This window comes from Triticum aestivum, chromosome 6A (assembly GCF_018294505.1).
Source record: "Triticum aestivum cultivar Chinese Spring chromosome 6A, IWGSC CS RefSeq v2.1, whole genome shotgun sequence".
Classification (NCBI taxonomy): Eukaryota; Viridiplantae; Streptophyta; class Magnoliopsida; order Poales; family Poaceae; genus Triticum; species Triticum aestivum.
Window position 1 is genome coordinate 5,796,154 of NC_057809.1, and position 14,576 is coordinate 5,810,729.

Sequence of the window (14,576 nt, forward strand, 5' to 3'; positions counted from 1 at the left end):
CATAGCTGATGTGGTCTCGCCCAAAGCAGCTGCATTGTTTGAGGGATTAAAATTATCACTAAGTATTGGATGCTATAATCTGATGGTGAGAATGGACAATAGTATAGTGGTGGACCCTATGAATCTCACTGAAGGACACTCCATGGTAGCAGCACCGGTGTTAGATGATTGTTGTAGTATTTTGAGTGAATTAGGGAAGGTTACTATTGAGCATTGTATAGTGTATATAGAGTCAAATGTAGTAGTTCATGAACTAGCAAGATGGGGATTTGTGAACAACCCATCTGTTTGGGCGGATGCACCCCTAATTTTCTTGTTCAATTTTTAGCGGATGATGTAACCCTTATTTGATGTGTCAAAAAAAACTCTTGCATACAAAAAGAACTAAGAAAACATACTATTGATTTGTTAAATTAACTATGAGGACAAACTATTTCATGGTAGCTATTCAGATGAGACTCGATGGATTGGATGCTCCAGCAAGTCGAGGCTTTCTAGATCACGTTGGCACTGTTTAAATATGCATCTAAAATGACTCGAGGAATTCGTCCAAATGTACGCATGCAATGCACCCACACCAGCTAGATCAACAGTGTTATACATATGTTTTGTATGGATGAAGCATCCAAGAAATTTAGGAGGTTGTATATATCCAAAGGAGTAATGTATGGTTCTCCCGGTTGCAACCAAATGCCCCCCAAAAGTCGTCCTTCATATATATTGTACTATCTTCAAGCTTAGTTAAAATCTGTGCTACATCATGGCCGGTGAAGCGACATGTACGTCCGAACGCACGCCCTTCTTGAGCCGGCACAAGGAAGCGACATGTACGTCTGAACGCATGCCCTTCTTGAGCCGGCACAAGGAAGCGACATGTACGTCTGAACGCACGCCCTTCTTGCTGCTAGCTTATTTTCTTGAGCCGGCCGGCCAAATTTACAGCTAATCTTCTAATAACTAAAGTAACATATCGTACAACAGCTCCATCTATACAAGTAGGTCGACACAAGTTGGCACGTATTCCATACAACTGCTCCTCACATGCATGCATATGTGCCGTAACGCTCGCAGGACCAGGCTAATTATATTGACTCAAAGACTTGTAATGCATGCACTCCACAAAGAGCTGACAAAACAGATTGTTCTATCCTTGCTCTAAACTAATAATGCGTCTGTTTACCTAAAAAAATCGAGTTCAAGCAGCTCAAACCTGTTTTGATTAACAAAGGCATATAACCATGGTTTTAAACAACACGCTATAGCACGAGATAGTGTCTAGAAGATATCCTATACTAAGGGTCTTGTGTCTCAACACATAAGCAGCTGGAAACATTTTAAATAGCACAGTGTAGCACGGCATGCTGTAGCATTTAGAAAACGTAGGCCACTAAGAGTGTTAGCGTGCTATTTAAAATTTTGCATATAACAACAAACCGGCTGTAGACTGAGTCAGTCGTCGTCGTTGGTATTTAAAAACAAAGGGCCAGCCTCGTGTGAAACTGCATATAACAACAAACTTTGCACAGATCTACAGAAACTTTGCAGTCCCACGTGGAAAGATTCTCCAAAGCCAATCAAACTAGCTAGCTAGTAGTCCATATATTCATACAAGCGGCGGCAACCTAGCCACAGCCAGCGAGAAAGAGCTTCTCAAAGGAGACAGAAATCGAGGAGAGTAAAAAAGAGGGAAGAGGATCCAGCACGCTACAAAGAGTGCGAGAGGGAGAGGCTGAGGGTCGAGCATGGAGTTTGCTACGGGGGCGATGAGCTCTCTCCTCCCCAAGCTGGGGGAGCTGCTCGTAGAGGAGTACGACCTGCAGAATAGTGTGAAGCAGGGGATCAAGGACCTCCGGGAGGAGCTCTTGATGATGCAAGCTGCACTTGTGAAGGTGTCCAATGTGCCACTGGAAGATCTTGATCCCGTGGTCAGGATTTGGGCCAACGACGTCAGGGAGCTATCATTTGCCATCGAGGACAGCCTCGACTCCTTCATGGTTCGTGTGGTGGGTCTTGAGCCAACCAAGCCTCACACCTTCTTGGGGTTCATCAAGGAGACAAAGAGCAAGGTCACCAAGCTCAAGGTTCGCCGCGAAATAGCCAAGAACATCAAAGGCGTCAAAATCCAAGTTAAAGAGGCGAAGGAGAGGTACGATAGATACAAAGATGTTATCAGTGATGCAAGTGTTGCAACAAAGGTTGATCCCCGCCTCTTAACTCTGTACAACAAAGTATCTAACCTTGTCGGCATCGACGAGGCTATCGATGAGCTAACAAAGAGGCTGTCCAAGAGCGATGATGTGGCCCAGCAACAGCCCAAGACTGTTTCTGTCGTTGGATTTGGAGGACTGGGCAAGACAACTCTTGTTAAGGCAATATATGACAACCTTAAGAAGGAATTTGATTGTGGGGGTTTTGTTATAGTTGGTCGGAATCCTGACCAGAAGAAAGTCCTTAGAGACATCCTCCATGAACTTGACAAGCACAAGCACATCACTGAATCAAAAATGGATGAAAGACAACTCATCGACCAACTGCAAGAATTCCTTGCAGACAAGAGGTACACGTTACTCCCATCATGTTCTAGCCATTACCGATAGGCGGTTATATAGTGCTGAGTCAATTGTTTTAAATTGTACCGCTAATAAACGATAAATTCTTTATATGCATAGATAAAATAATACCATTGCATTGTAATGAACATAGATTCATGCCAATACTTTTTATGATTAGTCACTCAGATAATTGTCTACGTATAAATGATTAAAGTTGCTTCATTGGGGATTGTATGAAATCTGAAAAATTTCTATTTGGAACGTAAGGAGTAAAACTTTCAACAGTACATGAGCGGAGCAAATATCTATAGTGAAAACTGGATATATATTTTAGTTTTGATCACTTAGAGATTTCTTTATATTGCTAAACTCCATGACACATTCTTCACTTCTATTAAAGCTTGATATTTGTACAGACCTGTGCAGTGATTGATTTAGTTGGGGGATCCTGGTGATGGCATACTTCTTGTTTGAATGCAAACTATATACTTATTTCAGTTTTAATAATTAAAATCTTGTCATGCAAATAGGTACCTAATTGTTATTGATGACATTTGGGATGTATCAACATGGGAAATGATTAAATGTGCATTGGCAGATAGTAACTCTGGAAGTAGAGTAATCACAACTACTCGTATTCATGAAGTTGCCAAAAAAGTTGGTGGTGTTTACAACATGAAACCACTTTCTGATGATAACTCCAAAAAGCTATTCCATAGCAGAATATTTGGAGATGAAGGTACAAGTCTTGATGATCAGTCAGATGAACTTTCTGATAATTTCTTCGGAGAATGTGGTGGTGTGCCATTGGCTATCATTACGTTAGCTAGCTTTCTTGTTAGTAAGCCAAGGGGTGTCTGGTGTAAGGTGTTTGACTCAATTGGTTTTGGTCAGGAACACAATGAAGCTATTCAAAACACAAGACAAATATTGTCTTTTAGCTATTATGATCTACCTTTCCATTTGAAGACTTGTTTGTTGCACTTAAGTGGGTATCCAGAAGATATCTTCATTCCCAAAAATACGGTGATATGGAAGTGGGTAGCGGAAGGATTTATACCTATGGGTCAAGAGATCAGTGCATTTGAGCTGGGACAAAGCTACTATAATGATCTTATAAATAGGAGTATGATACAGTCAATAGAGCCAGACAGTATGGAGATGATAGATGGTTGCCGTGTTCACGACATTGTGCTCGATCTCATCCGCACCTTGTCAAGAGAAGTAAACTTTGTTACAATACTAGACAAGGTGCAACACAACACATGTTCGGCCAGCACAAGCATGAGCACTCGTAGGTTAGCCATACATGGTGGATCCATTGGCCATATGGATATGGGATATGTGAGGTCATTTAATGTTATCAGGTCTGTTGGTCTTGTTCTGCCTCCACTTCTGAGCTTTAAAGTATTACGAGTACTGGCCCTAGAGTACTGTGATTTCCCCGTAGGAGGTTGTAATTTTGATCATCTTGGGAAGTTGGTTCAGCTGAGGTACCTAGGGATGATGGGAACACCTGTTACTGAGCTCCCAAGTGACTTAGGGCATCATCTCAAGTTCTTGCAGGCACTGAATATTAAGCACACCGGCATAAAAGAATTACCATCTTCTGTAGGTGAGCTAACCAAGCTAATGTGTCTGCATGCTTTTGAGGGCACAAGGATGATGGGCAGTATAGGGAAGCTGACGTCCCTAGAAGAGCTAGAGCTACACCATGTCGACAAATCCCCAGACTTCACAACCGAGTTGGGAAAGCTGACACAGTTGAGGGTGCTCGAAATCTATTTCGACGAGATGGACGAGAGTGTGCATAGGGCTCTCGCCAAGTCTTTGTGCAACCTGCATAGAGTGCAGACTCTCAAGATCTGGGTTGAGCAGGATGAATCAGTTCAGGTTGATTGGTGGGAAGTGTGGGCTCCCCCTTCAGATCTCCGCCAGTTGTCATTGTCAGGCATGATTTTACCAAGGCGTCCATCGTGGATGGAACCTTCTTGTCTTCCACATATCTCCTACCTATGGTTCGAAGTGGGAGAGTTGAAAGCACAAGATCTACAAATCCTCGGGAGGTTGAAGTCACTTCGCTTTCTGTACCTATCAGCTAACGATGAACACACCCTATCATATACTGTTGGTAGCCATGAGTTCCAGAACTTGACATATCTTGACACAGACATAAAGATTGTATGTGGAGAGGGTGCATTGCCAATGCTTGAAGAATTGGAATGCTATGCTAGTGTGGGAAATGATGTTGGCTTGGCAAGAAATATGCCTTTCCTCAAGGAAGTCAAATACACGCTCGATTCCCTGGACGACTGTTCTGGTGAGGAGGTGGAGGCAACAGAGGACGCGCTGAGGCACGCTGCAAAAACGCACCCCAACCATCCCAAAATCAAGATATCAAGATCAGACGAAGAGGTACCTACGTTTCTACATGGGTTTTACAACACTGAAAGCATGGTTCATGCATATATATTTCCTATTAGTGCCATCCTGATTCTCTTCGTGCATTGCCACGATCTTAGTAATATTGCTCTAATTCCTGCTTAATTGTTTCTACTTCAGTCTGATGATTCTGACGATGATGACAACAGTGATGACGGATTGGAGGAAGTGTCTTCATCAGATGAAAAAAAGGTATACCCATGCACACTAGATCTTGCACATACTATTATCCCCATCTATCATTCACTACTAAACCATGTTGTATCAAGTATATACTATAATAATTCCATGCCTGCTTGGTTTTTCTTTATTCTAGTATGACGAGGATGGAGATGGCGGATCCGAGGAGGAGGTCTCAGGTACTGACCAAGAGGTATACATACGGCTGATACTCACATTATCTACTACCTCGTGCTGATTATGGTACGTGTCAACATACTCTTTTATTTCTCATTCTTATTACTCCAGTCAGATGACGAGGACGAAGGATCCAAGAGAGTTAACAATGGAGATGAAGAGGAAGAGGTACACATGTACACAGTTACATATACTATTACCCTCTTCTATCATTCCCATACCAAGAGGTACACATGTCGTATCAAGTATATATTCCTCTAATTATTCCTTCATTGCTTGCTTTTTCACAAATTCCAGTATGACGATGATGAAGATGGCGGATCCGAGGAGGAGGTTTCCGGTACTGACCAAGAGGTATACGCTACAGCTGACTACTTACATCAACCCATTACCTTTTTTTTGGGACACCATTAACTCTTGTTGCATACGTATGACATGATTGTTTGTTTCACGTTCCTCATTTCTTGTTATCCAGTCAAAGGATGATGTGGCGGAAAATATATCTCATCTCACCATAGACAAGGAGGCGGCGGCGAGTTGACCTGAACCTTTTCCTCTTCTTTCAATCATGGTTTTCACCAAGTTTAACAATGCGTATGTATACACCATACTCTCTGTTTTCCATTTTGATCTACATGCACGGACAAAACGACAGTCCAGTAAGTTTTGAATGACGAGAATGCCACTTCATTTATCCTTGATACATTTGACAAAATTAAACTGTTAATTTCGAATTGTTTATAATCCTCCAGAGCTTTATAGTCTCCAATTGTTGAAACGTATATTTCATTGGTTACCAATATCCATCTAAATGGTCCATGATTCAGATACACATAGCGATGCATATGTACTGCATACCTATACAAACAAGTCTTTAAATTTTCTATGCCCACTATTTACAGGTTGGTGCTATCTCAGGATGCCTTCTGCAATCTTGCTGCCAGTTGAAAGGAAGTGTTATTGGGGTTAATTCATCCATCAAGGGAAGAACTGATTGAAAAAAATAAAATGGTTATTCGCGTTCACCATTAGAGAAAAAAAACTCTTATTTTGTTGTATTGTACATTAGTGTTATGTTCCTTGAAATCAATTCGTTGGGCATTAAAAAAACAAAAAAAATAATTGAAAGGAAAAAAATATAAAATGAAAAAAAATAAGGTACAATGTATTGCTTTTTCCTTAGTTCTTTGATAAACAACAAAAAAATTAAAGAAAAGGTGCTTATGTTTGTTTTATTTCTCCTTTTCGGGTTCGAGAATTGCGCTGGTGGCATTAGCTTTTGTTTTTAAATCAATTTCTCTCTTTTTTTAGTGGGTTGGGGATGGGGGGTGGAACTCCGCCTATGTGATTTAAGGAAACACTTATAATTACATAGCCGGTCCCAAGCCCGGAAAAAGGAGGGAGCAACCCTGTTTTCATAGAGGGGAAAGTGATGTATTGACTAGAAATGAAGAAAAGTTCTATTCACAAATAAGGAAAGACCTCCAAAATTCGAGTCAAAGATGATTTTTGCTTAGGTGTAACTGTAAATAAAGTAAAGTGAGTATTGATGAAATTCATTTTGGTCGGTGATTACACGCACGATTTGAGCATTTTTGCATCATTTCTGTTGGTCATTATTCAACCTATATGTTCTCTGGATACTATTTCATCTTTCCTGTTCAGTGTCCTAGAGCATTCATGTACTGAATCATGTGTACATGGTATGCTCAGTGACTCTGCAGCCCAAATTTCAACTTGTTATTTTCACCTGATGATGTGTTTGCTAAAAGAGACTTTCTTTCGGTTTGTTGATTTCTCCAGGTGGTGGTGATGATACTATTTACAGCAGCTAGCAACAGAAATAATGGCTAGCTTGTTGCTTGGCAGTGCTGGCCCAAGTGATGTCCAAAGGCATTTCCAAAGAAGGCATTGGAGAAGCTGCAGGTCGTTTCCGTTACTGAACCTCTTTGTGCATTCCCTATCTGAATCTTCTGTTCCATCTGAAGAACCTTTGATGCCACTATGCCAGCTTACCTTGCTTGGGGGAACCACAAACAACTTCTTTTGTATCCAGCTTTAGCACCAACAAACAATATTTCTTCCGCTATGGTTCCTTCTCAATTAAGGATGGATCGGAAATTAGATTCTGGGAGGATGAGTGGCTAGGTAATGCTACTCTCCGAAAACAATATCCAGCTCTATACAATATTGTGCGTCACAAGGGTGATACTATTGCCAAGGTTTTGGAATCATTTTCCGCCAAATGTGACGTTCAAAAGGGATTTAATTGGACCTAGACTCCAATAGTGGAACATATTACTCCGACGGTTAACCATGGTACACTTATCACAAGGGTCCGACATCTTTCGTTGGAACCTACATGGGAATGAGCAATTCTCAGTGTATAGAGTTTTGATCCAGTCTTATGTGCCAGATGATAACAATTGTATGATCTGGAAGATGAACATACCCCTTAAGAATAAAATCTTTGCATGGTATCTTCGTCACGGTGTCATTCTTGCTAAAGATAACCTCATTAAGAGGAATTGTCATAGAAGTAAGCAATGTGTATTTTCTCCGCATGATGAGACAATAAAACATTTGTTCTTCCATGTAAATTGGCTCGTTCTATATGGCCAGTCATCCAAATAGCTTCTGGCTTGTATCCTCCTTATAGTGTTGCTAATATATTTGGCAACTGGTTACATGAGATTGATCACAGGTTTAAAATTCTTCTCAGGGTAGGAGCGCTTGATGTTATTTGGTCGCTTTGGCTATGTAGAAGTGATATGGTTTTTTACAATAAAAGTACTTCTCTTATGCAGGTTATCTATAGATGTATCGGGATGCTTCGTTTATGGTCCTCTCTATAACGAGTGGAGAATCGAGACCTGTTTACGAAGGTGTGTACACGATTGGAGGCTACGGCGAGGGATACTTTCACCCAACATGGGTGGCAGCATGATCTTAGGATTGGGCCACCGAAGGTTTAGGCGATATACAGATACATTTTCTTTGTATTTCGCCGCCTTCTTTTATTTTGGCTTGTCGTGAGGACCTTGTTGGCTGTGTGCATCTTAGTTATGCAGAGTCCGGGTGTAATACTTAAACCTTTTAAGTAATAAAGCGCCTTTTCGAAAATCATTTACAGCATATATAGATGATGCACATGGAGTGTTATTCTAGCTTCAGGTACATTTATTTTACATCTTGATGCTCTAGTTTTCTTCCCGTTTTCAAGCTAGTTTGTTGAGACAGAGTACGATGTATACTATGGAATCTAAGTTTTGCAAAGATGAACGGTTATGTCACGGAACTAATATTTCTAGTAGAAATTTGTTGGGTGTTCTTTGTGTGTGGTCGCAATGATTAGACTAGCTACAGCAGCTAACAATAGTAATTGGCAGTGTAGCTTGTTGCTTGCCAAAGAGAGGAGTGGCATGTGAACAAGTGAAGGAACTGCAGGTACTTTATTTTGAGATCATACATCTCAATTACTGATACCATGCTATTTCAAAACTTAATCAGGACCAGCACAAAATGCGCAAAATGGTGAGAAAATATATCTTGCCTTTTAGGCATCTCAGCGGGATACATCATCTCTCTCCCTCTCTGGACTGTCGCGGCAAGGAACCATTAGCCATTAGGATTTAGGTGGGGAAATCAAGCTATCTAGGGTTTTCAGCTGGCTAAAAAAGAAAAGAAATCGCTAGGAGATCGAGAAGTAGTGGAAGGAGAAGGGGTGACCTGACCTGGAATGGTCGTTGAGCATGGTGTTCGTGCCTATCTTTTTTCTTTTGAGCACACATGCGTGCCTATCAATACAATATGCAATAAAAGGCCAGCCCAGTCTGATTACGAAAGCCCGGCCGGCTAAACAAAGCAAAGGCCCAGAACATGAAAAGGAGATCCATTCAAAGGCTGCCGCAACCCTAAGTTTAAACAGACCCCAATTTCTGTAATCTTCATCAGGTGAGGTCTATCGCCTACCTACAACCACAATACAACGCATCGGAAAACAGAGCCGACGCGGCCGAGATCGATCGATCGATCGACGATGGCACCGGAGCCCGCTGTGCTACCCGAGGATGCCCTGACGGAGGTACTCCGGCGCCTCGCGCCGCACAGCCTAGCCGTATCCCGGCTTGTCTGCAGGGGCTGGCGCGATACTATCAACGCCCGCCTGCGCGGCCACCTGCTATCCCGCTCCGTGGACGGGATCTTCATCAACTTCACCCAGCTTAGATTTTTCGAGTTCTTCTCATGTCCCTCGATGGGCCCGGCGATCTGTGGAGGGCTCAACTTCTTGCCCTGCATGGGCGTCAGGGTCATGGACCACTGCAGCGGGATCTTGCTTTGCCGCGGTCTGGGGCACGAGTGCGACAAGGCACTGCCGAGCGATTATGTCGTCAACCCGGCCACACGTCGGTGGACGCGTTTGCCCCAATGCCCTCCGCCACACATGCCGGGATTCGACCAGAGCGCCTACCTCGCGTTCGAGCCAGGCGTGTCGCTGCAGTACGAGTTCTTTCTGATCCCGCGAGTGCTGTGTGCCGGCGTGTCTGACGATGATGCATTGCTTGGATCAGAGTGGCCTCCCGCATCATATGTCATTGATGTGTTCTCGTTGGCGACTCAGTGGTGGGACACGACGACCTTCATTCGGGAAGGAGAGGCCCCAGAGATCATTGGCTACATGGATTCACATTGGTGGTATAATCGATATCATTATCATGCCGTCTACTGGCAAAGCAATCTCTACATCCATTGCCAGCATGGCTATCTCATGAGGTACTACTACTTGCTCATCGGTCATTAATTATTCCTGTTTAGCAAGTTCTCATCCAGTTTATGTGATTTGCAAACCAAAGTCAAATATTGTAATGTTCACTCAACACCAAATCTTCTGAGTTTTCCATAAGGTCATAGCGTAATGCTAAGAGTTCTAATGAATTAGGTTAATATATGGACAGAGTCGTAAGAATCTAGTACCTCCATTCCCAATAAATGAATGGCATACATAGGAAAGGGAATGTAGGAACAATTCTATGGGAATTGTCAAAAATAAGTACTGCAAAAATATATGCTGCTATGATTTAAACATGTTGTTATTAATCTGTTTTATCTGATTGTTTATGTTTGCAGAATGTGTTTGTCAGATCACACATACAGAGTAATTAAACTACCAGCTGTCAGTCCATATTTACCTAGAGGATATCCTGACCACCATTTGGGTAAATCACTGAGAGGGATGTATTGCGCAATATCTCATAAACGGAGTCCGCTTCATCAGATTTGGCATCTCAATGAATCTTGCAGCCGAATAGAATGGGTGCTAAACCATGATACCACTCTTAAGACCTTTGAGCATGAGGACTATGCTCAACAACTGGGTAGACAATGGATCTTACAGGATGTTAACTACCATAAGTTGTTCTTTGAGCGTAATGGTAATATACATGAAATTCACAGAGCGGCGGTGGAAGAGAAATATGATTGGAACTCTAATGAGGATAACATTCTTGACATTGAATATGATGTTGAAGAGGGATATGAGGATACCATTCTTCACGTTCAAGAGGGATATGAGGATAATGGTCTTGACTTCGAAGATGATGTTGACGAGCATAACATTCTTGAAGACAGATATTATGGAAATTATTATTTTCTCGGGTTTCATCCTTATAGAGAGATTGTCTTCTTAATTTCATCAGGGAGAAAAACAAGAGGACTGGCCTATGATTGGAACAGCTCAAAATTTCAGGACTTGGGAAATGTGGGTTCAGCATATTACGACCCCATCTGTGGACTACCATGCGGAGAGACACATGCAGCTTTCCCGTACACGCCTTGTTGGATAGGCGAGTTTCCAGGAAACGAAATAGAATCGCTATATAAAGATCAAGAGCTATCTAGGAAAAAGTTGGAGTTGGAAGAGGAATCCAACCTTACATGCATGGACATATACGAGATGCGCAAGTTCCATAGGCATGCCAAGAGGATCAAGGACTCTGCTGCCAAGAGTCGGCGCAGACGGCACTAGTAGGAACCCACCTTCACCGACATGAACTTTAAGGCAACCTAGTTCAGACCTTGGCAAGGGCAGCAAGAAGCTAGACTGTGGAAGTCAAAAGGTAATGCTAGGCAGGGCAAAAGAAATTACTACGGCTGGCTGTTTCTACAAAGAAAACTGTGGGCTGCAGATTGCCTGCAAAAACTAGGATGACCTCACGAGGAAAAATGCTGCTTCCGCGACCGAGTGCGAATTGTGAGACCTAAAACATCTGATGCAAAAAGCTCTAATGAAATAAAGAAGGTACTGCCTGCTATATTGCTTGATATATAAATACTGGTGGAATTAACCACCATGTAAGACACCAGTCAAGTATGGACCAGGTGCAGTCACCGATTAGGATAGCTAGCTGCTATGTGTAATCGTTTGTATCTCAAACAGTTATTTTAGAAGATCAAAGCAATACAAAACAAAGTCACGACACAAGCCTTCCGCAATCAATCGGCGTGCCATGTATCGCGTGAGTGCTTTGTGTGTTTCAAGCCATCCGTAGCTAGGCTGCTTGATCGATCTGATTAGTAGCTTGTGTACTAGCGTATTTCCCGGAAAGAATCCGTTGTTGCTAGTTTGTCGTACATTCGTGCCGTCAGAAAGTACACGGCGGGTTGCAGCATCGAGCTATGCCAGAACATAGTACCACGCACAGCTTTTGTAAGAGTTTACCCTTAAAAAAAGTACAGACTTTGTAAGAGTTTACAAACTGATCATATATTAGCCTTATCAAAATAAACATTGCAGAATAGTACAGTTAAAAAGGTTAGTCCATAATTGACATTCATGCTCCTGGTTAGGCCTAGTCCTGGTTTACTACTGACACTGCAACTTAATCAGTAGCGCAATCTGACCACCCAGCATGTCGCCACAACAGGTGAATTTGCTGACCTATTTTTTATTTTTTCTAACTCTCTTTTCTTCTATTTAAATCATCAATTGAAAAAGATGGAACCGAACTATTTGCATCTGTATATTGATTTTAGAAAATATGGTAAAGGTTCAGTTTAATATCTCGCACATAATGAACATATAAAAGAGCTATTTATGTAACCTGACATCCAATGCAGTTCAAAATATTTTTAAACATTTCCTGGTTCTTTTTCTCGGAATAATTTAATGTTCTATCACTTGGATGTATTTTCATCTTGCCGTGTACACTAACAGATTGGCGAAATTAGATCCAGACTTAAGATCGACCCTGTCAATCTGAGATCATGCGTGACTAGTAATAGCATCAGAGGATAATGTTGGTTCTCAAAACTCCCTAAGGGCATCTCGGACGGCAACCCGTAAATTTTCTCCCGCATCCGTCCATGCACAGCAGGGACCAGTACGCGGACATGGATGCAGGAGACCGCCATCCAACGCTGCCCACATACATTGCAAACAGTTTTTTAACAAAACCAATGAAATTCATGCAAACACGGCGGATTTTCATATCATTTCGAACATTTAGAACCAAAAAAAACCGACCCTAAATTATCCTACGGTGGCGGCGCCCGGCGTCCAAGCCCATGTTGTCCTGCATCCACCCTCTCCATGAGCACCGGTGGTAAGACACGTGAAGTGAAGGTGCGGTCTCTGGTGAGGAAGAGTAGAACACGGGAGACGGACCGGCCCATATGGGACACTAGGCCCTGCTGCCACCCGTGGCCAATTCATCCTCGGAGGAGTCCGCAACCTGCGCGTCACCGGTAGGCGTGAGGTCCACGATGGAAATGGTAGCGCCCGCGCTACCGTCATCCCACTGGGCGGCCTCGTAGTTCGTCGGCGCACGTAGGAGGCGCAACTGTTGTTGTTCTCCTCCGCGACCGCCTGATGAATCCACTTTCTTTTACACTTCTGTATCTCACTCTATATTGTTGCGCCAAGGCGACCACTTCCTGGCGAACGGCGGCTTGAGCACCAACGGCATCAGAAATGGCATGCTCGCGCGCTCGCCGTAGATCTGGCCTTTAGCCACGGCCTCCTCACTCGCGCGCTTGTCGTAGATCTGGCCTTCAGCCAGCCGGTGCTGCTCCAGGACGAGTGGGTTGTACCGTTGTTCCTTCTGCACTGGCTAGAACACCAAGAAAGGCGCTGGCGTAGCCTGCATGTCCGCCATGGCGGCGTTGTAGTGCGCATGCGCCTGCTCCATGGTGAAGCCGGCGTGCACAGGTGGCGTGGGAGCCGGGGCGGTGTCGTTGGAACCTGTCTCCATCATGGTGTCATCCTCGTCATTGAAGACCTCAGGCGAGCTTACCGGCAAGCCGGCCTTGATCCGCCTGGCATGGCGGCTCTGGCGGGCAGTGGAAAGGGTGGCCATTGTGTGCTTCATATCAGTGGAAAGCCTCTCCCATAGAGTTTCGCCGCCTGCAGTCATGGAGAAATGCCGTACATACAAACACAAAATTACTCAGTTTTATCTTTTGGAGCTTTAATTGGTTAATACCGTGCAAGTGCACCCATCATTTTTCTAGGCTTAACAATGCATGAATAAAATGGAGAGAAAAAAACTATAATTTTTTTGAACTTGTGGCACACTTTATTCAAATCAAATAATTATTACATCACTAACAAGTTCAGCTAGCATAACCTGTGGAGGATCACCCTCCCAAGATATGACAGAATTGGAATCATTGGAACTCCTAGCAAGGTTGTGTGCCACCTTGTTTCCTTCCCTTAGGCAGTGAGAGTACAAGACTGAACCAATACTTTGAGCTCATTCAAAGTAGTAGAATAAGGACTCACGATATCAACCTCCCCCTTGCATGCCTGGATAATCTCAAGGTAATCAGATTGAAGATTGCATTTGAGCATTCCCACTAGTCCGCTAGCTCCATACCATTCTTCAATGCCAAAGCTTCCGCTGCAGCGGCATCAAGCATACGTGTAAAGAGAGTTGTTGAGCCAGTAAGAGTCTCACTCCAGTGGTTTCAAAGAACCACAGCTGTGGCTCCGCTTCCATCTTCCATGAACTATAATTGAGTTGGTACTAGTAGCAGCTAGCAAATGCAATTAGCCCTATCAATTTATCTAACCTACTAGTTGTACTAGGAGTTGAATGCACCGCAACCACTGCATATATAAGGACTCAAGGGCTACATACATGTGAGGGTCGCCATTCATCCTAAAGGAACCAATGTTCCCCTCTATATATACCCCGTCAGGTCAGATCAACATACGGTAATATTTTA

The 14,576-nt window shown here is 43.1% G+C and overlaps 2 protein-coding genes across 2 annotated transcripts; both read left to right on the forward strand.

The window, feature by feature from the left end:
• Positions 1-1,735: 1,735 nt before the first annotated feature.
• LOC123129920 (disease resistance protein RGA5) lies at positions 1,736-6,480 on the forward strand. The gene is made up of 8 exons (XM_044549886.1): positions 1,736-2,557; positions 3,083-4,967; positions 5,115-5,186; positions 5,311-5,367; positions 5,463-5,519; positions 5,649-5,705; positions 5,827-5,945; positions 6,254-6,480. The coding sequence occupies exons 1-7, from the start codon at positions 1,743-1,745 to the stop codon at positions 5,890-5,892; spliced, it is 3,009 nt and encodes a 1,002-aa protein (XP_044405821.1). The 5' UTR covers positions 1,736-1,742; the 3' UTR covers positions 5,893-5,945; positions 6,254-6,480.
• A 2,893-nt stretch (positions 6,481-9,373) lies between these two features.
• LOC123129921 (uncharacterized) lies at positions 9,374-11,705 on the forward strand. The gene is made up of 2 exons (XM_044549887.1): positions 9,374-10,124; positions 10,479-11,705. The coding sequence occupies exons 1-2, from the start codon at positions 9,391-9,393 to the stop codon at positions 11,374-11,376; spliced, it is 1,632 nt and encodes a 543-aa protein (XP_044405822.1). The 5' UTR covers positions 9,374-9,390; the 3' UTR covers positions 11,377-11,705.
• The last annotated feature ends 2,871 nt before the right edge of the window (positions 11,706-14,576 follow it).

Bases quoted from the DNA above. Each gene is read 5' to 3' on its own strand.
- LOC123129920 (XM_044549886.1), top strand. From the start codon at position 1,743: ATGGAGTTTGCTACGGGGGCGATGAGCTCTCTCCTCCCCAAGCTGGGG. The intron at 5,368-5,462 runs GTATACATACGG...TTATTACTCCAG, and splicing joins TCTCAGGTACTGACCAAGAG to TCAGATGACGAGGACGAAGG. The intron at 5,706-5,826 runs GTATACGCTACA...CTTGTTATCCAG, and splicing joins TTTCCGGTACTGACCAAGAG to TCAAAGGATGATGTGGCGGA.
- LOC123129921 (XM_044549887.1), top strand. From the start codon at position 9,391: ATGGCACCGGAGCCCGCTGTGCTACCCGAGGATGCCCTGACGGAGGTA. The intron at 10,125-10,478 runs GTACTACTACTT...TTATGTTTGCAG, and splicing joins CAGCATGGCTATCTCATGAG to AATGTGTTTGTCAGATCACA.